Source organism: Rhea pennata, chromosome 6 (assembly GCF_028389875.1).
Source record: "Rhea pennata isolate bPtePen1 chromosome 6, bPtePen1.pri, whole genome shotgun sequence".
In the NCBI taxonomy this organism is placed as follows: domain Eukaryota; kingdom Metazoa; phylum Chordata; class Aves; order Rheiformes; family Rheidae; genus Rhea; species Rhea pennata.
Window position 1 is genome coordinate 43,542,273 of NC_084668.1, and position 20,042 is coordinate 43,562,314.

General features: G+C 56.3%; 1 protein-coding gene across 3 annotated transcripts in view; it reads left to right on the forward strand.

Moving 5' to 3' along the window:
- Nucleotides 1–20,042, forward strand: part of COL18A1 (collagen type XVIII alpha 1 chain) — a 65,142-nt gene that overhangs the window by 43,216 nt on the left and 1,884 nt on the right. For all 3 annotated transcript variants that reach the window (XM_062579332.1, XM_062579330.1, XM_062579331.1), the window contains 40 exons: nucleotides 302–846; nucleotides 4,909–4,992; nucleotides 5,227–5,286; nucleotides 5,947–6,085; nucleotides 6,227–6,330; nucleotides 6,415–6,441; nucleotides 6,567–6,737; nucleotides 6,871–6,897; nucleotides 6,992–7,054; nucleotides 7,154–7,240; nucleotides 7,391–7,444; nucleotides 7,552–7,701; nucleotides 7,838–7,900; nucleotides 8,058–8,102; nucleotides 10,254–10,394; nucleotides 10,504–10,575; nucleotides 11,049–11,075; nucleotides 11,325–11,369; nucleotides 11,519–11,581; nucleotides 12,112–12,147; nucleotides 12,273–12,362; nucleotides 12,679–12,708; nucleotides 12,817–12,843; nucleotides 13,554–13,616; nucleotides 13,758–13,832; nucleotides 14,036–14,071; nucleotides 14,204–14,257; nucleotides 14,706–14,780; nucleotides 15,166–15,237; nucleotides 15,816–15,858; nucleotides 16,510–16,572; nucleotides 16,944–16,987; nucleotides 17,196–17,318; nucleotides 17,511–17,655; nucleotides 17,779–17,852; nucleotides 18,017–18,145; nucleotides 18,374–18,409; nucleotides 18,537–18,842; nucleotides 19,121–19,318; nucleotides 19,813–19,928. In XM_062579332.1, coding sequence (XP_062435316.1) covers nucleotides 302–846; nucleotides 4,909–4,992; nucleotides 5,227–5,286; nucleotides 5,947–6,085; nucleotides 6,227–6,330; nucleotides 6,415–6,441; nucleotides 6,567–6,737; nucleotides 6,871–6,897; nucleotides 6,992–7,054; nucleotides 7,154–7,240; nucleotides 7,391–7,444; nucleotides 7,552–7,701; nucleotides 7,838–7,900; nucleotides 8,058–8,102; nucleotides 10,254–10,394; nucleotides 10,504–10,575; nucleotides 11,049–11,075; nucleotides 11,325–11,369; nucleotides 11,519–11,581; nucleotides 12,112–12,147; nucleotides 12,273–12,362; nucleotides 12,679–12,708; nucleotides 12,817–12,843; nucleotides 13,554–13,616; nucleotides 13,758–13,832; nucleotides 14,036–14,071; nucleotides 14,204–14,257; nucleotides 14,706–14,780; nucleotides 15,166–15,237; nucleotides 15,816–15,858; nucleotides 16,510–16,572; nucleotides 16,944–16,987; nucleotides 17,196–17,318; nucleotides 17,511–17,655; nucleotides 17,779–17,852; nucleotides 18,017–18,145; nucleotides 18,374–18,409; nucleotides 18,537–18,842; nucleotides 19,121–19,318; nucleotides 19,813–19,928 — 3,802 coding nt within the window. The remainder of the gene's footprint in view (nucleotides 1–301; nucleotides 847–4,908; nucleotides 4,993–5,226; nucleotides 5,287–5,946; nucleotides 6,086–6,226; nucleotides 6,331–6,414; nucleotides 6,442–6,566; nucleotides 6,738–6,870; nucleotides 6,898–6,991; nucleotides 7,055–7,153; nucleotides 7,241–7,390; nucleotides 7,445–7,551; nucleotides 7,702–7,837; nucleotides 7,901–8,057; nucleotides 8,103–10,253; nucleotides 10,395–10,503; nucleotides 10,576–11,048; nucleotides 11,076–11,324; nucleotides 11,370–11,518; nucleotides 11,582–12,111; nucleotides 12,148–12,272; nucleotides 12,363–12,678; nucleotides 12,709–12,816; nucleotides 12,844–13,553; nucleotides 13,617–13,757; nucleotides 13,833–14,035; nucleotides 14,072–14,203; nucleotides 14,258–14,705; nucleotides 14,781–15,165; nucleotides 15,238–15,815; nucleotides 15,859–16,509; nucleotides 16,573–16,943; nucleotides 16,988–17,195; nucleotides 17,319–17,510; nucleotides 17,656–17,778; nucleotides 17,853–18,016; nucleotides 18,146–18,373; nucleotides 18,410–18,536; nucleotides 18,843–19,120; nucleotides 19,319–19,812; nucleotides 19,929–20,042) is intronic.

A 20,042-nucleotide genomic window follows, 5' to 3' on the forward strand; every position in this document is an offset into this window, starting at 1 on the left:
GATCTAGCTGTTCCCTACTCTCTTGCATCTCTGTGGAGATGCAAAAGCAGGTCCCATAAAGAAGTGGCATTAGCATGTTGCCTGGCATGGGGAGAAGAAGACCTTGAATTTTCTCCCTAGAGATGATGCTCTCCGGTCCAAGAACTCCTGTAACTGGTCTGCAGCCCTTATCTGGCGAGTGAGCTGGCAAGTTGAAATACCAAAGACACTGGGAGAGGGGAGACCTGCTGCGGGATGGCCATATGGGGATGTGTGGCACCACCAGGCTGGTTGTGACCATCTTCTTTCTCCTCTCTTGCAGAGAATTTGAGCACTGAAGTCAGCCTCCTAGAGCTGATCGGAGACCCCCCACCAGAAGAGATACTCAAAATTTATGGCCCCGACAACAACCCAGGCTATGTCTTTGGACCCAATGCCAACACCGGCCAGGTGGCCCGGTACCACCTGCCCAGCCCCTTTTACCGGGACTTTTCTCTCCTGTTCCACATCCAGCCCACCACCCCCCGGGCTGGTGTGCTCTTTGCCATCACAGACTCCTCACAGAGCATCATCTACGTGGGCGTCAAGCTCTCAGACCTCCGGGCGGGTAAGCAGCAGATCATCTTCTACTATACAGAGCCAGACTCCCAGAGCTCCTATGCAGCAGCCACCTTCACTGTGCCCACCCTGCTGAACCAGTGGACACGCTTTGCTATCAGTGTGGAAGAGGATGAAGTTGTCCTCTACCTGGACTGTGAGGAGCACGAGCGGGTCCGCTTCGAGCGCTCCCCAGACGAGATGGAGCTGGAAGATGGTTCTGGGCTCTTCGTTGCTCAGGCTGGAGGAGCTGACCCAGATAAATACCAGGTAAGGCCTCAGATAACTCCAACTCAGTATGTCTAAAGGAAAACCTGTCTGAAACTGGAGGGATGTGACATCAGGCTATGCTGAGCTAACTAAGCCTCTGTGCCCAGAGGATAAACTAGTGAATATACTCTTGTGTTCATTCTCAAGGAAGTCTGGGGAGGGCACGATGGTTTATGATGCAATAAACTTTATTTTCTTGAGTCTTTCAAGGCAAAGTTTGCAAGGTAGGCTGTCAGGAAGAGTTTGGGTTGCATGACTGCAGCCACCATTGCCTGTACTTTCTCCAGCCACTGGTAGAGCAAACAAAGAGTCTGTTTGAATCTCCACTTTGCTAAAAATACCCATCTCCTTTGATGCCATGTGATCTGGCTGGTAAAATATGTCTCTTGACTGGAAAAAAATGTTTGAGCCAGAGCTTATCTTTGCTAGCTGACTTTGGATGATATATGCAGGAAGACTTTTGAGAGCAGGCAGAGAAGGTGATAGCTGAATTTGTGATTTAAGAATGAGTTATGTTTTAGATAAGATTTATGGAAAGTGTGTGGAAAATGCACCGCACTTGAACCAACATGGAAATCCCCCTGCAATACTTGAGGAGAGTGAAAATCAAGATTACTCTATGACTTTTTCTTAGGTTGAATATGTTTTGCCCAGTGGGAGAAACTCTGTTATGGGGAGCTATGCCTTTCCTTGGGCTTTGCTGGGCTTTGCAAAGTGCATTTCTTAGCTTAAACATTGTCTTGACCAACCACCAGAACCACTGCAGTTCTGACTCAATTAAACCAGGGAGGTCAAGGAGGGAGACTGCAGAAAGTTCACTCAGGAAAGGGTTAATCATTGATGGGCTGGGGACCAGGATTACTGTCTCAATGTGGCACTGGCTCCTGAATGGTCTAGAGAGCAATCTTTCACTCTTTAACCTGCCAAGCCGGCCAGGCCACTGACACAGAGAAATGCTTTGTCCCCATATTGGAAGGAGTTGGTACAACATCTGCCTGGTTTGGAAGGCAAATGCAGAGAAATAGCCCAGAGCAAAGGGCAAACACCCATGCGTTTCTAACTCATGATGGGTCTGGCTCAGGGAGGAAGGCTATGAGCAAGCAAGCACACAAAATACCCACTCCCAGCACTTGTTCCATTACAAACCAACCCAAACTCGTGTTATCTGGAACTAACAGGGTGTAGAGCTGATTAAAACCTGGTCCCTCAACAAATCACAGAGCTGCTAATGGGCAATTTGACCATTTCTGGCAGGGTCTCCCTGGGATCTGTTCTTCCTCTGGAGATGCCTTAGTGGTTTTATCAGCAATGAAGGCATTGGGATAAAACCTGGAAGGGTGAAGTCTACAGGCAATGCAGAGGCCGTTGGAATGGCAGATAAAAAGGAGGTTACCATTAATGGGGTCTCAGCTGTAGTTCGGCAAGAGGATGTGATTGCAGCTGCATGCAAGATAAAACCTATGGTACCAAGAATGTTGACTGTTCCCTTTATCTGGGCTGCTGGGCCAGATCCCTCAAGGGGATGTTTCAGTTCAGGGCTGGAACTGGATTATTTCTGAAGCTTCCTATGAACCCTGGGACCGGAAAAGCAAACCTTAAGTGTTGCATTTATCAAGGCAAGGGCTGAGAGACAGCTTAGACTTGATGATGGTGCTTGGCAGGAAGAAGAAGATTTGATAAGAGCTGGTCACAAGGGCGGGGAAGCTGGAGGAGGCTCAAAACCCACCCAGGGAGCATTTGCTTGTGGGCTAGTTCTGTAGCCTTAACTGCATTCCAGTAGAGATTTCCATCCCAGAAGACTTTCCAAAGTAGCGATTTTGGAGAAAGGGGCTGTTCAGGCTGATCATGCTTTCTGAAAAGCCTTGCACCGAATGTTGTCAAAAGAGCAAGCCTGCTTCTTCCTGGTACACAGCAATGGGATGCCAGGCAAATTCCTTGAGGGCAGACTGTTTTCAGGAAGCACAGTTGCGGAAACATGTCCATGGGGCTGTTCATTTGCTGAGTAAATGCAAACAGGAGTGTGATACTGGGTGCTTGAAAGGCAACACAGAGCCACATGGTTGTTGCTTAAGCTGCTGTGAGTGGGTTAGCCAGGCCTTGCTGCTTACAGGCAGTGTTACTGGGTTTGTAACTGCCTCTTGCTTTTGTTTTCTTAATTAAATCGTGTTTCCGAGCACAGATCTATTTCCCGGACATGTTGCACTGTGCTTTCAAGCGAGTCCAAATATTATTTTAGGTGTCTCATTCAGAGTTAGAGGGGGAGAGAGAGCACAAGAAGGATGTTCAGTGGGCAGAGATCCTTCTTCTCCAATCTCACTTGTGAGCATGATTTCCATTGTGGGCTGGGTGGCCCCTAGCAGGGTGGTTGGCTCTGCACCTCCCTGCAGAGATCAGATGGCTGGGCTGTATCCCAGCTCTGCAACCTGGCCCAGAGGAGGCACTGGGAAGGTGCGAGGCAATGCGCTGTGTTTACCCCTTGAGTGACGGGAAGGACCTGAGGTGGGAAGAGAGTTGCAGCATTGCCTTGAGATGCCCAGCATAACCCTTTCTTCATGAAAAACACTGAGTTCAGGCTACTACCTGAACACAGTTCTCTTATCCCCCTACCCTGCTCATTGAGTTGACTCAAGGGCTCCAACAGTCCCTGTTTCTGCTCACCTCTTATGTTCCTGTGGGTCCTTTGCTCCTGGAGAGCTGTTAAAAGTTCCCTCTATAGTCAGGATGGTTTAGCTGAGTCCTCCTTGAGCGCAGAGGGGGAATTAAAAATGAAATTGCACATGGAAAAGCTCTTGGGGCTCTTGCCTTTCAGGAGAGGCTTTCCCCTGGCAGGGCAGCCTTTGCACTGCTGTTGCCGGTAAGCTGCCTTGCGGATTGATCAGAGGATGGCTACAATCCTCAGAGCACGGCCATGTCAGTTTTGTCATGGCTCACTGTTGTTGAGCCTGTCAGCCAGCTCTGCAGGCTGGGGGCCAGCAGGAGCATCACATGGTCCATGGAGGGGTTCTTCCTAAAGGAAAGAAATGCTTACGGTACACTCTGCTTTTGGTATGAGGTGAAGACATTGCTGGACCCAAAGCCCTAAAGAAGGGCAGGAGTGGTGTCGCTGCTGCTTTACCATACCAGGTTTGGCCATTGTTGGGAACTGCCTGCAGTGTGCCAAGAGGGGACGCTCCTCTCCTGATTGGCTTTGGCAGCTCAGCTATGGGGCAGCATGATTTTCTGGAAGCAGCTTTTTTACGAAAGAATTTGAGTTGCATTGTATAAAGGATTTGCACTGTATAAATAAGTAGTTGGACTGTATACAGCACTTGCAAAACTCAAGAAATGATAAGGAAGTGTGCATTAGCCTAAGAAATACAAAATCAGGGCTGCACTGGACTGCGGGGCTGGCCAGCAGCCCTTTCTTTGGAGCAATGAGGTAGTGAGGAAGCTTTTCCCCGTGCCCAGCAGAAGGGAAAATGAGGACCATGTCCAAAAATTCTCTGTGAAAATGTCACTGTCTGGCTGCCTTGACCCTGGCCATGACCTCTGCTCGGCATGCCTGGTTTCGGAGGAGGCAGAGGAATTTTTCTCATGGAATGTGCTGCGTACTGGAGAGCCGAGCTTTGCCACCAGCCCTGTGGCTGGGCCTGAGGAGCTGGCTGGCAAGGGCTGGCTGGGAGCTGGGTTCCTTGCTTGGAGGGGAAGTGTTTTCCAAGCCAGGTGAACAAACCCTTGGACGGTCGAGTGGTTATGCAATGAAAGGCATGTGGCAGGCTGGATCCGGATGTGAGAGGCTTTCATCCATTCCCTCTGTACCTGCATCATGTACTGTGCTGCATTGCAATAGTTTGATTTCCTAAATCAGAGGGCAGAAAACCCATGTTGAGGGCTGGGTGTTTAATCCAATCCATTTTCTTACATGCAGCTTGCAAGGATGTGGCAATAGAGCTAGGGGGGCACTGTTGTCTTTGTGGAGCATGACACCGGTCATGTAGCAGAGTGGCCAGAAACAGCAGAGTTTGCAGCACACAGTTGTTGAGGGGCTGCATCCATGACCATCCTTGGTGTGTTTTGTCCCAGGGGGTGATTGCTGACTTGAAGCTGAAAGGGGATCCCCGGGCAGCCGAGCATCAGTGTGAAGAAGAGGAGGACGATGCTGAAGAGGTAAGTGCTGGGCAGTTGCCAGCCCTGAACAGTGTGCGCTCCAGGTCATCAGAGGCGAATTCCTCATTCCTCAGTGTTGAACGTTGATCTAATCCACCTTCCAAATGTTGCTGGGAGCTGGGGTGCATCTGTGGGAGGAGAGGACCCAGCATCCCGCTGACTGACCCCTACTCCATGGTGCTGGCTGGATGTGTGGCACACTGACCTTCTCTGCTTCTTCCTGGCCAAACGTAGATATCTGGTGATTTCGGCAGTGGAGCAGAGGACAGACACCACCCCTTGGGAAAAGACAGGGTGAGTTGGTGCTTGCTGGCATTGCCTTTAGCTGCAGGAGATTAGTCGGTACATCCAGCTGGGTCCTCAACCCCTCCAGATGTGCAGCTACCAAGGATACCACTCTGGGCCTGCCCACACATGGCAGGCGATGCATTTCCCCTGTGGGTAAAGCTATCCTTTGCCAGCAATGCAGTAAGTGGATGGCTCTGTTAGACCTTTGCAGGGAGGCAGTTTGTCACAAGATCATCCGGTAGCCTGTGGGCACGCTCCCGTTTTCAGTTGCTGAACCTGGATTGCGTCCCGCTCCCGGGTGTATGGAGAGAACTGCTAAGCCTCCCTTTTCCCAGCTGTGCATTAGGGCCTGGAAATGTGCCGTTTGCACATCAGGAGCGCGGATCCCAGTCTAAACAGTGTCCGGCTGCCGAGGCAATGGCATCTGAGGACGTGAGAGCAAGCCAGGCCGTCACGCTTTGGAGCCGTGGCTCCGGGTGGTGGGGGTGGATTTGTTAGAGACACCGCGTCCCGTCCGAGGCCTCTGCAAGGCCGTCGGTCCCTGAAGCGGAGCCGTGCCTGCACTCTCTGCCTCTGCTGCTGCGGGCTTGGGTCCGTCGCACGTCTTGCATGCTGGCGGCTCCACTCTCACACGCTCTCCTGCTTCCCCCTCCGTGGCTGGTGCAGGGCGTCCCAGGGCTGCTGGATGCCGTCCCTGTCACGTCTCCCCCCGTGGCCGCGGGTGGCGTTTCGAGGATCAGTGTGGGCTCCCTGCCGCAGGCAGAACGCACTGGAGCAGAGGAGCGGCTGCCGGCGTCCGCGGGAGGTAATGCCGACCCCGTCCCTGGTAACTTTGCCCTGCTGCACTGGCCGGTCCTGGGAGGACCCCAGCAGTGGTGGTGGCCATGAAATGATGGGCACCCAGCACAGCCCACAGGTGACGGTGTCACCTTCTCCCTTCCTGCAGGCGCTGGCCCCAAGGGAGAGAAGGGCGAGAAGGGCGCACAGGGCCCCAAAGGGGACGTGGGGACAGGCGGCGTCTCGGGGACGGGAGGCGCCAAAGGTGCAAAGGTTGGTGGCGAGAGGGGCGCGGGGCGGTGGGCTGCGCGCGGCGGCATCGCTTGACGTCTGTCCCTCTCCCTCTCTGTTCTGCAGGGGGAAAAAGGCGATGTGGGCATCAAGGTGAGCACTGGGTGGGGAGTGGAAGTGGGGTCATTTGGGGCTGCCTGCCGAACGTGGGGCGCCCGGGCGCCATGCTGCTCCGCAGCCGGGCGCAGGAGGACACTTCCCCCCCACCCCGTCCCCAGGGCAGCGCCGGATTTGGCTACCCCGGCTCCAAGGGCCAGAAAGGTGAACCAGGCGAGCCCGGCCCCCCCGGGACCCTGGCGCAGCACCCTGACGGCTCTGCCACGGCGCGGGTCGCCGGCCCACCAGGGCCACCTGGCAAGGATGGAGCCCCCGGCAGAGACGGCGAGCCCGTGAGTTAAAGCTGCCGCGCCGCGGGCCCCCGTCTGGGACGGCAGGGCAGCGGGGCTGCCCTCTTCCTCTTCTGCCGCCGCGTCCCCCCATGCCCTGTGCGTTAACTTGCCCTCCTCTCCGCTGTGTCCCTAGGGCGATCCCGGCGAAGACGGCAAACCCGTAAGTGCGCAGAGGCGGGCGGGAGCCTGGCAGGGCCGGGGGGTGGCCGTCGGGCTTCCTCCGCTGACGCCTGCCGCCGCGCTTCCCTTCGCAGGGTGAAGCAGGGCCCCAGGGGTTCCCTGGGACACCGGGGGAGCCCGGCCTGAAGGGCGAGAAGGTGAGTGCCAGTGCAGCTGGCAGTGCGCGGCCCCGGTGCCGGTGGCCCCGGAGCTGATGGTCGCCAACTCGCCAACCCCCCTCCTCTCCTCTGTGCCAGGGCGATCCCGGTGTGGGCCCCAGGGGCCCCCCTGGACCGCCGGGCCCCCCTGGACCGCCAGGCCCCTCCTTCAAGCACGACAAGTTGGTAGGTGGCCGGTGGTGGGGGGACGGTAGGAGCTTGGGAAGCGCGTCGAGGACAGGCGGGAGGCGCGGAGGAACCGGGCGCTGCCACAAGCGGCCCTGGTGCCTCCCCCCGACCCCAGCCCCAGTGTTTCCCCCTGGGCTTCCTTGGCAGACGTTCATCGACATGGAGGGCTCTGGCTTCGGCGGGGACCTGGAGGGCCTGCGGGTGAGTGCGGGAGCTCGTGGCCGCACTGCAGCTCGTCCCGGGGACCACCGCGCTGCCGATGAGGCGGCAGCAGGGCGCTCAGCTGCTAACGCCTTCTTGTGTTGCAGGGCCCGCGCGGGCCACCCGGGCCCCCAGGGCCTCCCGGTGTGCCCGGCTTGCCGGGGGAGCCGGGCCGATTCGGCATGAACCATACAGACCTGCCAGGACCGCCGGGGCTGCCAGGCCGAGATGGGAGCCCTGGGCCCCCGGGGCCAGTGGTAGGTGCACCGGGTGGCTGAGGGGAGCCGTAGCAGTTCCCTAGAGCAACTGGGGGCTCTGTACCCCAGAGAGCGTGGGATTAAGAAGAAATTGCACTGTAGCTTTTTGCCACACTGAAGCCAGCACCTTTTCCAGGGTCCTCCGGGTCCTCCTGGGAAAGATGGGATGGCCGGGCAGCCAGGGCCCAAAGGAGAGCAGGTAAGTGTCCCCCATCCGTGGGCTGCACGTCTCTGCTAGCTCCACAGGGCAGCTGGCACCCCAGCTGCCTACGGCTCTGTGCCCCCGGCACATCTCCCGTTCCCGGGGCAGGACAGCCTCTTCATACCCTCTTTTCCCTTCTTCTCCTCCCTCCTAGGGTGACATAGGAGACCTCGGCCTCCCCGGAGCACCTGGACCCAAGGTACAGTACCCAGGGCTTGTGTGGGGATTCCCGCTGGCAGCACTGCTTTTTCTTTAGAGGTAGGGCCGCCACTCCGGAAGCATCAGGAAGGAGATGGCTCTACTTGCTTTTAGGTTTCTCTTGGAGCAGAGCAGCGCCATGGCTTCCCCTCACGCCCAGAAAGGGCTCTGCTTTTGCACACACCGCCCAGCCCTGCAAACAGCACCTCTGCTCCCTGGGAAGCAGCTGCAGGGACACTTGAGCCCTTTCTGCACATGGCTACCAGGACTCCTCTAGCCATGCTCCTCCTGCAGCATTTGTTTTGCTTTGCGCAGGGCACTACCCTATTGGAAAGAAGCCGGGAAAGCCGAGCGTTGTGTTATAATCCCCAAAAGGGGACTCCATGCACGGCTTTTAGGGCACAGAGGGAGAGAAAAGGGACCTAGCAGAGCCAGGCATGCTTTCAAGTACCTGCTTGGATTGCACTACTGATAAGAATCCAGGGCTGATGGCTGAAAACTGAAAACACTTCTGTGTAGAGCAAGTAGCTCACCTCCTTAAAACAGCCATGGACCATTCCTGGCCACTTTTACCAATCCTGTTTGTTTTAAAGGGCTGCCAAATTCAGTGAGGAAGAGGTGCCTGGTTGCACCTGGGGCACACAGGAGGAGCTCTTCCAGCTGGGAGGAGGGCATGTGGGGCAGAGTGAATTGCCCACAGAAAGGGGGGTTTTAATGGGAATGGTCATGGTGACATCACTGTGTATGAAAACATGGGGGAGGTCCTCGGGTGACCTGGTGGATGCTTATAGCCTGCTTGGAAACAGTCTGTCTTCTTGCACGTCACTCTTCTCTCTGTCTCCACTCCCTCTTCTCCTATCTAACCAGAGCAAACTGCCTCCTCTCCCTTCCTACCTGTTAGAGCTTCTTTCTTTCCACTCCACATCCCGGCCTCTGGGAGAGGCGAGGGTCGAGGTAAAGGCTTGATGCTGCCCTCGTGCAGGTGGCATGGCTGAGACGTGCATGCTTGCCCTCCCATTTCTCGAGGGCAGTCGTGTCCCTCATGCCACCTAAGGGACCTGTGTCCTGCATAGCTAGTATGTCTGCACCCTTGCAGCTCCCCTATTGCTGCCCAAGCAGAGTACAGCCATTCAGTGCCAAGAGCCTTGCTAATGAATGCCATAAGCTTAATGCCATAAGCTTACTGACTTTGCCATCTGCCAGCAAGCGGACTCATTGGGTGGAGACGGATGTGAGGACCGATTGCACTGGTTCAAATGGTTTAGAAACCAGCAGTGAAACGAAGGGGTGCATGAGAGTCTTCCCCTTTGGTGCTGGGCAGCCACACCTCTCTGTCGCTGGGTTTGCAGTGCTGTTTCTCCAGCTCCCCACATCAAAGCAAAGTGCTTGATATGCTGACCTTATAATGCTGATTGCTGGCCTGGCTTAATAGCACATGCCTGCTGTGTGCTTAACTGTTACCAGTGTGTCCTTGCCGCCCGCACGGAGCTGGATGGCAATGTGCTGCTTGCCCATAAGCTCTCAGGGAGAAGGTGAGACAGTGCCCAAAGTGGCTCTACATCCTGCTGCCTCTCTTCCTGGGATCGGCGATTACAGCTGGGAGGGTGTCCAACCTTGGCTCTTACTGCCTCCTTGCCTTTTTTGCAGGCAGATCCCACTGTCTGCTTGCTCTGCGAGATTTGCATGGGAACTGCAAAAAGTTACGTTTTTGACTTTAGACTAGCCTCTAGTGGCCACCTTGCACATAGCAAAGGAACAAATAGGCAGGAACACAGGGACCAGGCGAGGACAGCCAGGGCATGCAGGCCAGGGGCAATGCCCCAGCTGTCAGGGCACTCCCTGAAGTGCCAGCATCTAGGAAGCTGGAGCTGTGCCCTACTCCTTCCCACAAAGCCCTTTTGCCCTTGAGACGTGCTGTCTAGAGGAGCATCCAGAACTTGCCCTGAGGGGCAATTTGGGCCTGTGGGTGCCTTTGTTTCTCTGTCTGGCCCAGGCATAGCTAGGGCATTTGTTTTGCGCTGTGAAGGATCTTTGCTCTGCACCCCTCGCTCTGTCTAGGCATGCTCCTGGTGTAGGAATGGCTCTGCAGACTCCAAGCATGGGCCATGGCACCTTGTTCCATGCATTTCCATTTGTTCTATCCTCCTTGCAGGGCAGCAAAGGAGAAACAGGGCCAGCAGGAGCTCCAGGAGAAATGGGGTTAGCTGGCCTTCCTGGGCCCATCGGACCCCGAGGGCAGCCTGGTCCCCCAGGCCCTCCTGGACCACCAGGGCTGGGGTATGAAGCTGGATTTGTAAGTGCCAAGCATGGCCTCTTACCTGCAGAAGGCTGAGAGGGGAGGACTGTGGCATGGCTTAGAAAGAGCGGGTGCAGATATGGCTAAGCCTGTTCTCCTACCCTAGGGTGACATGGAGGGCTCGGGGCTGCCATTTGCAGCTGGCTCCCCTGGACCACGCGGGCCTGAAGGACCACAGGTAGCTCCCTTCTTGCCCCTTCCCTCCCCTCCACCCTAGAAGAGCTGGTGCAGCGGTTAGAGGGTCCCAAACCCATGGGTATCCTAGCTAGCATTGTGCCTGGGAGGGACCACAAGCAGGAGAAACCAAGTGCTTTGCCCCTGTCTTGGCCAGCACAGCCACATGAAGGGCCTTTCTCTGCTTCTCCCAGTCCTCAGTGACCAGTGTCTGGGCTGTAATCCTCTGCTCCAGCTTAAGCAAGTGGGAGGGACCAGAGGAGGGTGTCACCACATCCCCATGAGGCCAGCGGGTAGGCGGGCAAAGAGAACCCCCCCCCTCTGTGCTCATGGCATCCTTGGGTGCTTCAAGGTGCTGGCAGCACTAAGGAGGTCTAAAGAGCCTGGTGGGATCAGGGTCCTTGTGAGCGAAGTGCTCAGCTCCAGGCAACTCAGGCATTTATGCTGTGCTCACGGCCACATTGTCCTTGTTCATAGGGGCTGCCAGGACTGCCAGGAATCAAGGTGAGAAGCCATTCAAATAATGCCTTCCTAGCACCATGCCATTGCAGAACCAGCCTCAGAAGCTGGCACAGCCAGCTTTTGTGCTCCCAGGGCTGACCCTTTCCAACTGCACTCCTGAGAAATCCTTCCCTTGGCTGTGAGGGCAGGGTGGGCCCACAGGGAGCCTGGGGGAGCAGTGCCGTGGGGCCAAGCAATGTGAACACTGTGGCAATTTGTTCCCCTGCTCTCTAACACTGCTTTCTCTTGCAGGGGGATGCTGGCAGCCCTGGGCAGCCTGGCTTGCCAGGACTTAAGGTAGGTTCGGTTCCTCCAGTACCAATGGGAGGCTGTGTGCAACCCTCTGGGATTTGCCAGGGACTGAACAGGACCTCCAGTCTCTTGGACCCTGGGCTCCTGGGAGGATGCCCTGTACTGCGTCTCAGTCTGCCCTCTGCGTTTTACAGGGGGACCCTGGCATACCTGGTGTGGATGGCCGCCCCGGCTTGGAGGGCTTCCCTGGGCCACAGGTAGGAGCATCCTCCTCATCCCAACACGTGTTCTCAGCATCCTTGCCACCTGGAAGTCCTGGTCCTTGCTCCCAGGCAGGGCCTCTTTGCACACTGTGGGTTCATTTCTACCAGCTCCGCTCTCAGTAGCCGAAATGCCCCTGCATGTTCAGCTCTTCCCCTGATCTGGGACTTGCCTTGCTGTGTTCTAGGGAGGTCTGTGCTGTCCATGGCCCCAATCCCATCAGCATCTTGCCTTGCTCACAGCCGGTTCCTTGTGCCTTCAGCAGGCAGGCACTGCTGAAAACTGCCCAGCCCATCCAAGGGGATCCAAATGCACCTTAGGGGTCTGGAGATCTCCCTTTGGTTCACACTGGTCCATCCTGCTGCAACCTGAACCTAGCAGGCAGGGGGTGGCCTGAATGATTTTTACTAAGCTTCAGATAGGAGCCATCTCCATTTCCATCAGCCTTTGCCTGGACACTGCTAGATTTAGCCATGCGTGCTCCAAATCCTTATGGAATCTCCCCTATGTGTGCTTCTTCTTCCAGGGACCCAAAGGTGACAGAGGCAGCCCTGGCGAGAAGGTAAGCTCTGGTTCAGTCTGTGCAGGGGATGCTCCCTTGCTAGCGGCTGCAAGATGTGGACAGAGCTGGCCCTAGGCTCACTGTTGGTGGGAAACACAGGGGCTGAATGTGTTTATATCTTTCAGGGTGAGCGAGGCCAAGATGGTGTTGGGTTGCCTGGCCCCCCTGGTTTACCTGGCCCACCAGGACAGGTCATCTACCTCTCAAATGAAGATGTAAGTGACAGAGCCCCTTTGGCCTGGCTACTTGCTCCTGAACTGGGGAGGGCTGGATCCCCCAAATAAAATTGAACTGGGGAGGGCTGGATCCCCCAAATAAAATTTTGATCGCAGCCAACTCATGTCGGGTGGAGCTCAACATCTGCCATGTGATGGGAGCTAAAATTGTGTCAATAGGTGACAAGCCAGCATTCATCATGAGTAAAGACCAACAAAACCCTGAGGGGGATCTCTCCAGTACCTCTGCCTGTGCTCCAGGCTGATGGAAAGGGCAAAGGTTGGGTTTAAAGATCCATTTTGTCTGTTTTTCCAGAAGTCTTTGCCAGCTTTGCCAGGCCCAGAGGTAAGTACGTTATCCCTGCCCACATGCACCTTTGGTCATCTGGGAGTGCATGCCATTTCTTGAAAAGATGTGGTTCATTCTTATGAGCGTTTTTACTCCTTTCTGCAGGGCAGACCAGGCCATGCCGGCTTCCCAGTAAGTCAGCAGCTTGGACTTTGCAGGGGCTGCAAGGGTGGCCGGGTGGGAGCCAGGTGCTGTGAAGTGAGGTGTGTAGCATGGGGGAGCTTAGGATACCATGCATGATCTAGGAGAGTTTGAGGAACCAAAAAAAAATAAAATTATCCAAAGGACTGATATGAAATGCATCTAGCCAAATCATCCATTGGGGAAAAGAGCAGGTGAATGCTTGCCTGAAATAAACTAACTGCATGTAAAGAAGCTTAATGCTAAAATTTATGAGAGCTTGAAAATCTTATGAGCCTGTCTAGCCTTCCTTGCTGGGAAGAGAGGTCCAGGAATTTTTATTTGAAGTGTCTAGTTACTGTCCCACATTTTGTGGCTTGACATCAGTTAAAATCCCACTGTAGAGAGCTACTGAAACCTTTTACCTTTGCTGTACCCATCTGGTGCCCTCTGTTTTCCTGCATGCCCTTCCAAGAGGGAGCAAGCCTTTGCCTTTGTATGGCACTAGTGCCTTTTGGTGCCTGACTTGGGCTGCTGGGTCAGACTTCTATGGGACTTGTGTGGCTGAGCCCTGGCCTCCAGTAATGGTGGGAAGGATGCGCCTGGCTCCAGGGAGCTCCAAGACTGGCAGCGGAAGTGGCCATTGGAAAGACAACTAACACGGGGTCAGGATCTGCTTTTGCTGGTGAGGCTGACACGGTACTCTGTGCTTCTCCATGCAGGGCCCTGTGGGACCGAAAGGAGACCAGGGATCACCTGGCTTCCCAGGCTCTCCAGGGCTGAAGGTAACTGCTCCTGGCTACTGAGCTCCATGAGGTGGCTGTGGTCCCAGGCTCCTGTCCTTCCTGGCTCCCAGGTCCAGGCAGCAATACCACAGAGAGAGCATTATCCATCCAATTCCTCTTTTGCTTCCTTCTTTCTCCTAGGGTGAAAAAGGAGAGCCTGGTGTCATCATTAGCCCAGATGGGACCATCGTAGCTGCTAATGTGAAAGGAGAAAAGGTGAGTGTACTTGTGGGAAGGGTTGGCACAGGGCTTCCTGATCCAAAAGCCCCACTGGGAGAGGGATATGGGGAGTGCTGAGCCTGGCTCTGTGCATGGCAGCATTTCTTTGCACCGGGAACACTAGGCTCCCAGTAGTTGCCGGTTGTAAAGAGGACTGCCTCATTTTCCAGATGATAATATTTCCTGTTCTCTGTCTGCAGGGGGAGCCAGGGCCACGAGGACCGATGGGCCCATCTGTAAGTTGACGACTATTGTCCTTGTAGTTCCACCAGGGGGAGAAGGCTTTTCCTGCGGGGATGGGGGCAGAGTTAGGAAGAAAGCAGGGAGGAATGAATGCTTCTTCTGTCCCCATCTTCTTCCCCTTCCAGGGCCCCCATGGACGGTCTGGACCGAAGGGAGAAATCGGCTTTCCAGGCAGACCTGTAAGAACCGCTCCTGGTTTGTTGTCCATCTTTGTCAGGCACATCTGCTTTGAGCCCTCAGTCTCTTCCTTTGTCTCTGCCAGAGCTGCCCTCCCAGTTGCCTATCTTTCACCTGCCTAACCCCCAAACCTTCTCCCTTTTATGTTGAAATTATGCCAGATGCATTCTGAGGTAGAGCTCTGAGGGGTGGGATCTCAGATCCGATGCCAGAGAGGTGCAAGCCTGAAGCTACCCAGATGCCACAAGGGGAGCATCCCCTGAGCCCTGTGTCCCAAGAAGTGGGGTGTTGGCAGAATGCTGGCCTTCCCGGGGATAAGCAGAGAGGCTCAGCGCCAGCAGGCATTTCAGCTGATTTTGCTTCGTGTCTGTGCCACAGCATCACCCTTCCTCCAGCACTGGGGCTGGCTTGGAAATGGGGACAAAACTTGTTTGTGCTCCTTATCCACAGGGGCGTCCAGGCATGAATGGACTGAAGGGTGAGAAGGGCGACCCCGCTGATGTCAGCAGCATGCCGGGCCTGCGGGTGAGTGGGTGCTGCTGGCGCTAGGGGTGAGGACATGAGTGGGAGAGGAAAGGGGACTGAAGGGCTCACTTGGGCCCTGAATCCCTTTAGGGAAGGGCAAAAATGTGCCTGGTGGCAGCAGAAAGAGCCATCTCCCTGGGAGTGCAGAGGGAAACAGCTCTCAATTCTGCCCATTGCATTGCCTTCCTGGTGTGGAGAGAGACAGAGGGGCAGCTGGTAGAGGGGAATAGTCATATCTACAAACCCAGAGAGCAGTCACTATGCTCAGGGTACCCCAGTGACTGCTGACGGTCCTCTCTGGGGCAGGACATGGCCCTGGCCTCCCTGCTGGGAGCTGTCACGCTGTCCTGTTTGCCCAAACCTAACATGTTTTCTTCTTCCACAGGGTCCCCCAGGTCCCCCAGGTCCTCCAGGGCCTCCTGGGCTGCCTGGCAGTGCAGTCTACAACAGCAACAATGTAAGCAGCACCACAGTCGCCTCTTCTCAGAGGTGTAAGGCCAGAGACTGGCTCATCCCAATGCCACTGTCCTGGCCAAGGGTACCATATGGTGCTCATGGGCTCTGTTCTCCTTGTGTCATGGGTGCCGTGGGTGGATAGAGAGGGTGAAAGATGCCAGTGGCAGTGTCTCTGCCAGAACTGAGATGCAGACATGTTGTCAGCATTGTGCCAACAGCCTCCCCAGGCCCGTCCCCATGCGGCCCAGGTAGTGGGAGAGATGTGAGAGTGATGGAACAGCACTTGGGGTCTGCAGGGAGGAGAACAAAGGTTGATGTATGATGTGTTATCTGCCCAAAAGCTCTTTCTTTGGGATGCATGGAGGATTTGAATCATAAGAGCAGATGGCACCAGACTAGGTAGGTCCTACTGGCGGATTGCTCGTGCCCCTTTGGCAGAGCATGGGCAGCTCGGCGGGGGCTGCCACATCCCATGCTGGCAGGAAAGGATGCAAGCTCTAGTCTGAGTGAACTCTCTCTCGAGGAGACCTCTACAGAGAAACAGCCATCTTAAAAACTGCCTTCCTTGCATGTTTGCAGGCCTTCGGTGACACCAACCATCCTGCACTGCCGGCCTTCCCTGGTAAGGGGAGATTCTATGCCCCAACCCCACAGAGCACTTTAGGGTTCCTCAGCAAGGGTGGGAACTGGAAACAGTCCTGGATAGAGTGCCCCTGCACCTGTAGGACTCTGCAGACATGCAAACCTGGTGGAAACTGGGATGTTGCAATGTCTTCTGCAAACATATCCTGACCTTTCCGGCCAAGACTGAACTAAAGGGGTTAGTTCCCATCTGCAAAGCCACCCCTGTGCAGTGGAAAGCCCCATCATTTCAGTGCTGTGTCAAAAGCCCAAACACCTTGCCAGCAGGCACCCTAGGGTCCCATGTGTGGGCTGGCTCCTGTGTCCCATCTCACTAGCCATCCTCAGGTTCTGTCTGGGCTCATCTTGCTTCCCCCACTGTCATTCTTGCTAGTGTTCCTGACCAACAGAAATGCTTTCTAATCAGGTGATTCCCCATGTTTCCAAGTAAATGGATCGTACACCTTGTATAACAGAGGATCAGGCTCCTTGTACTGTTCAAAACCATGCTCTTTGCTTTCAATAAGGAAAGAAGTGAACCCCAACATAACACTGGCTTTCGCTACCTCTGTTAAAAAAAGCTGTTCCCCTTTGGGAACAGACCTGGAATACTGCAGGTCTAAGACAGCATCACCACTTGCATTTCTTACAGATTTCCACCAGTTTGCAGGACAAAAGGGAGAAAAAGGAGATGTTGGTGCTCCGGGTCCACCAGGTGAGCCACCAGGTCCATCTCTGTAGGCTCAGAAGACACAAAGATGCATTGGAGGCATCTTGTGCTCACATCGGCATGTGTCCCAATGGCCCATCTCCGAGCCTTCCTGAGGGCCATGCTCTTGGGTGCTGCGGGAGAGCCCGGCCAGGCATAGCCCCTTTGCAGGGCATCCCAGTGGCTTTCTGCCTTCTGCATCCTCCTCACAGTGGGGCAGAGAGCATGCAGCAGGTCCTGATTCTGCTTGTGGTCTTGCTGGCTGGGAGAAGAGCACATCACCAAACCTACTCCCAAGCCCAAAGCCCAAAAGTGAGACAATGCCAGTGTGGTGGCGAATACTGGCCACCATGACTCCTCTCCTTGTTCCTCCACAGGCCAGTTCCCGTATGACCTGAGCAGATTCAGTGCCAACTTGCGGGTAAGCCCCTTTGCCCCAAGCGACTGCAAGCAGCACTTGGGGAGCATTGAGGTGACCAGAGCCCTTTGGTGGGCAACTTGGTGCACTTGGGTGCTGTGGGTTGGCTGTACTGTGCTGAGGCAGTGTGGGCATATTCCTGGAGCCCAGGTGGAACACACTGGGCACAGGAGGCGCAGACAGTTCATGCTTATGACATGCAATCCCACAGGGTGAAAAAGGGGAGGCAGGCCTCAAGGGCGAGAAGGGCGAACCAGGCGGGACAGCGCTGTATGGTTCCAGTGTCTCCGCACTGCCAGGCCCACCAGGTCCCCAGGGTTACCCTGGCCTGCCGGTGAGTACCCCAGGGGCACAGGGTGGATTAGGGGTGTCTCCATGCTCCAAGCAGTGAAGAACGGGCTGGGGAGGGCTGCGTTTGCAGCAAGATAGTGGAGAAGACCAGGATATCCCTAGTCTTCCTATCTCCAGGGGGATGGGATGGCAGGCTGTGCGTTTTACCTGAAGGATGCTCTCTTGTTCTCCCTAGGGCCCCAAGGGGGACAGTATTATTGGGCCACCAGGGCCTCCAGGACCTCAGGGACCCCCTGGCATTGGATATGAGGGGCGGCAGGGCCCTCCTGGCCCTCCTGGCCCCCCTGGTCCTCCCTCCTTCCCTGGCCCACACAGACAAAGTGAGTACCTGCCCAGAGGTTGTCTTGTCTCCCCTCCTGGCCCCTATTCCTCACTTATCCTCTCCCTGTCCCATGCACCAAACTGCCGCAATCATCTCCACCTTGGCCTTCCCTTCTACCTAGCTATCAACATCCCTGGCCCTCCTGGCCCACCAGGACCCCCTGGACCACCAGGTACCGGCGGGACATCTCCTGGGGTGAGTTGGGGCTGTGGGGAGGAGGGGAAGGTCATCCCTCTGCCTGCCCACCCCCATGACCTCAGTGCAGAGCCCAGGGGGGACACAGGGACCATGCCCTGGGCATCCTCCCCTTCTGGACTTGCTGTCTGAGCCCTCAGCGCCCACCTTCCCTGTACCCGCAGCTACGCGTCCTGCCAACATACCAGGCCATGCTGAGCACTGCTCATGAGCTGCCTGAGGGCTGGCTTGTCTTCCTTGCTGACCGACAAGAGCTCTACATACGCGTGCGCAATGGTTTCCGCAGGGTGCTGGTGAGTGCTGGGTAGGGATGGCGGCTTAGTCTATGCCCATGTTGGGGTTTGCATGCCCTAGTGATGTCATCCAGCATCAGAGGGACCCAGTGGCAGCTCTGCTGCTGGGCACCTGGAATTGCTACACCTTGGCACCACCGGTTGGGAGATGCTGAGATGCCTTCCCCTTGGTATAAGTGAGAAGAAAGGGGTTGCTGTGCTCAGCTTTAATGTGCTCTGTCCTTCCAGCTTGAGGAGCATACCCTGATCTCCAGTTCCACGCTGGTGAGTCCCCTCATCCTGCTGACAACAGCGGCATGCAGGCAGAGGCACCCTGCCAGCTGCCACAGGCCAGCTCCTGCACAGGGCTCTGGGCAGCCCCAACTGAGCATGGCTCTCCCTCCTGTCCTAGGACAATGAGGTGTATGACAAGCCACCCAGTGTCCACTACTCCCATGGCGGTGCTGTCCCTTCGGGATCCCAGCACCCCTTCCAGCCCCGTGGACCTCTGCACCCTCTCCGCAACCACAACCCCCCGCCCACTGCCCGGCCCTGGCGAGGGGATGACATCGTAGCCAACCAGCACCGCCTTCCTGAGCAGCCCCTGCTCCATCACGGTGCCCAGCATCAGCAAGAGCTCCTGAACAGTTACTACATCAACCGCCGGCCAGATCCAGCTCCCGTAGCTGCCCACGTGCACCAGGACTTCCAGCCAGCCGTGAGTTCCCAGCAGGCTGTGGAGATGTCTGCTGTGGCCAGCTAGTGAGACTGGCATGTCCCTCATGTTCCCAGTGCTCCCTGGTTGCTGTCACATCCTGCTCGGCCTGCCAGTCCCTATGCTCTGCAGGGTGCCTAGAGAGGCAGCCCCTTGGGGCACCATGACGGAGCACAGCTGACCATCCCCAGGCTTGGAGGGCCAGCTGGCACCAGGAGTGCAGCTGGCAGTAAAACCGCTGGCTGGTTGCTGCATTTCTCACACCCATGTTCCCTTGGCAGCTCCACCTTGTGGCCTTGAATGCCCCACTGAGCGGCAGCATGCGTGGCATCCGAGGAGCCGACTTCCAGTGCTTCCAGCAAGCCCGCGAGGTTGGCCTCCTGGGCACTTTCCGGGCCTTCCTCTCCTCCCGCCTGCAGGACCTGTACAGCATCGTGCGCAGGGCCGACCGCAGCACTGTGCCCATCGTTAACCTCCGGGTATGTGTCCTCAGCCAGGGAGTGCTTATGGGCTGACTGGAATGGTCCATGCTGCTCTGAGGAGCCAGCGCTGAGCTGGGGCCTGAGAGAGCTGCCGGCAGGACTGCTCCCCAAGCTTGCGTCTGTTGGCATAGATGCCACCGGCTGTCTCCCCCCCACCTTGGCTCCATCACTGTGTCCCTCCTGTGTGGTGCTGACGGGGGTGTGTGTGTGTGTGGGGGGGTGCATCTGGTGCCAGGGCTTGGGTAGAGCTGAATTCCCCAAAGGTGCCAGCACCCTTTTCAAGCTGCAGTCTGTCTCCGGAACAGTGAGCACACCGTGTCCCTTGCATGGGAGCTACTGCGTGCAGCTCTGCTGAGCTGGAGTCCTAGAGACCTGTGCAGCGGGGTGCCAGAGCTGCTCCCTCCGGAGCTGTGAGCATCTCAGGGGCATGCTCCAGCAGGGAGCAGGGATGGTGGCTCTGCTGACCCACTTTTTTGTTCCCCTCCCACCAGGATGAGGTGCTCTTCAGTAACTGGGAGTCCCTCTTTGCGGGCAGTGAGGCCCCGATCCGGGCCGGTGCACGCATCCTCTCCTTTGATGGCCGGGATGTGCTGCGGGACTCGGCATGGTGAGTGCAGGGTGCCAGGGGCTCCCGGGGTGGGGGGTTAGGCAGCATGGGGAGCTGCGAGAGGGGCCAGGATGGGATTCCCTGCATCCCACCACAGCTGCTGTCCAGTAAGCA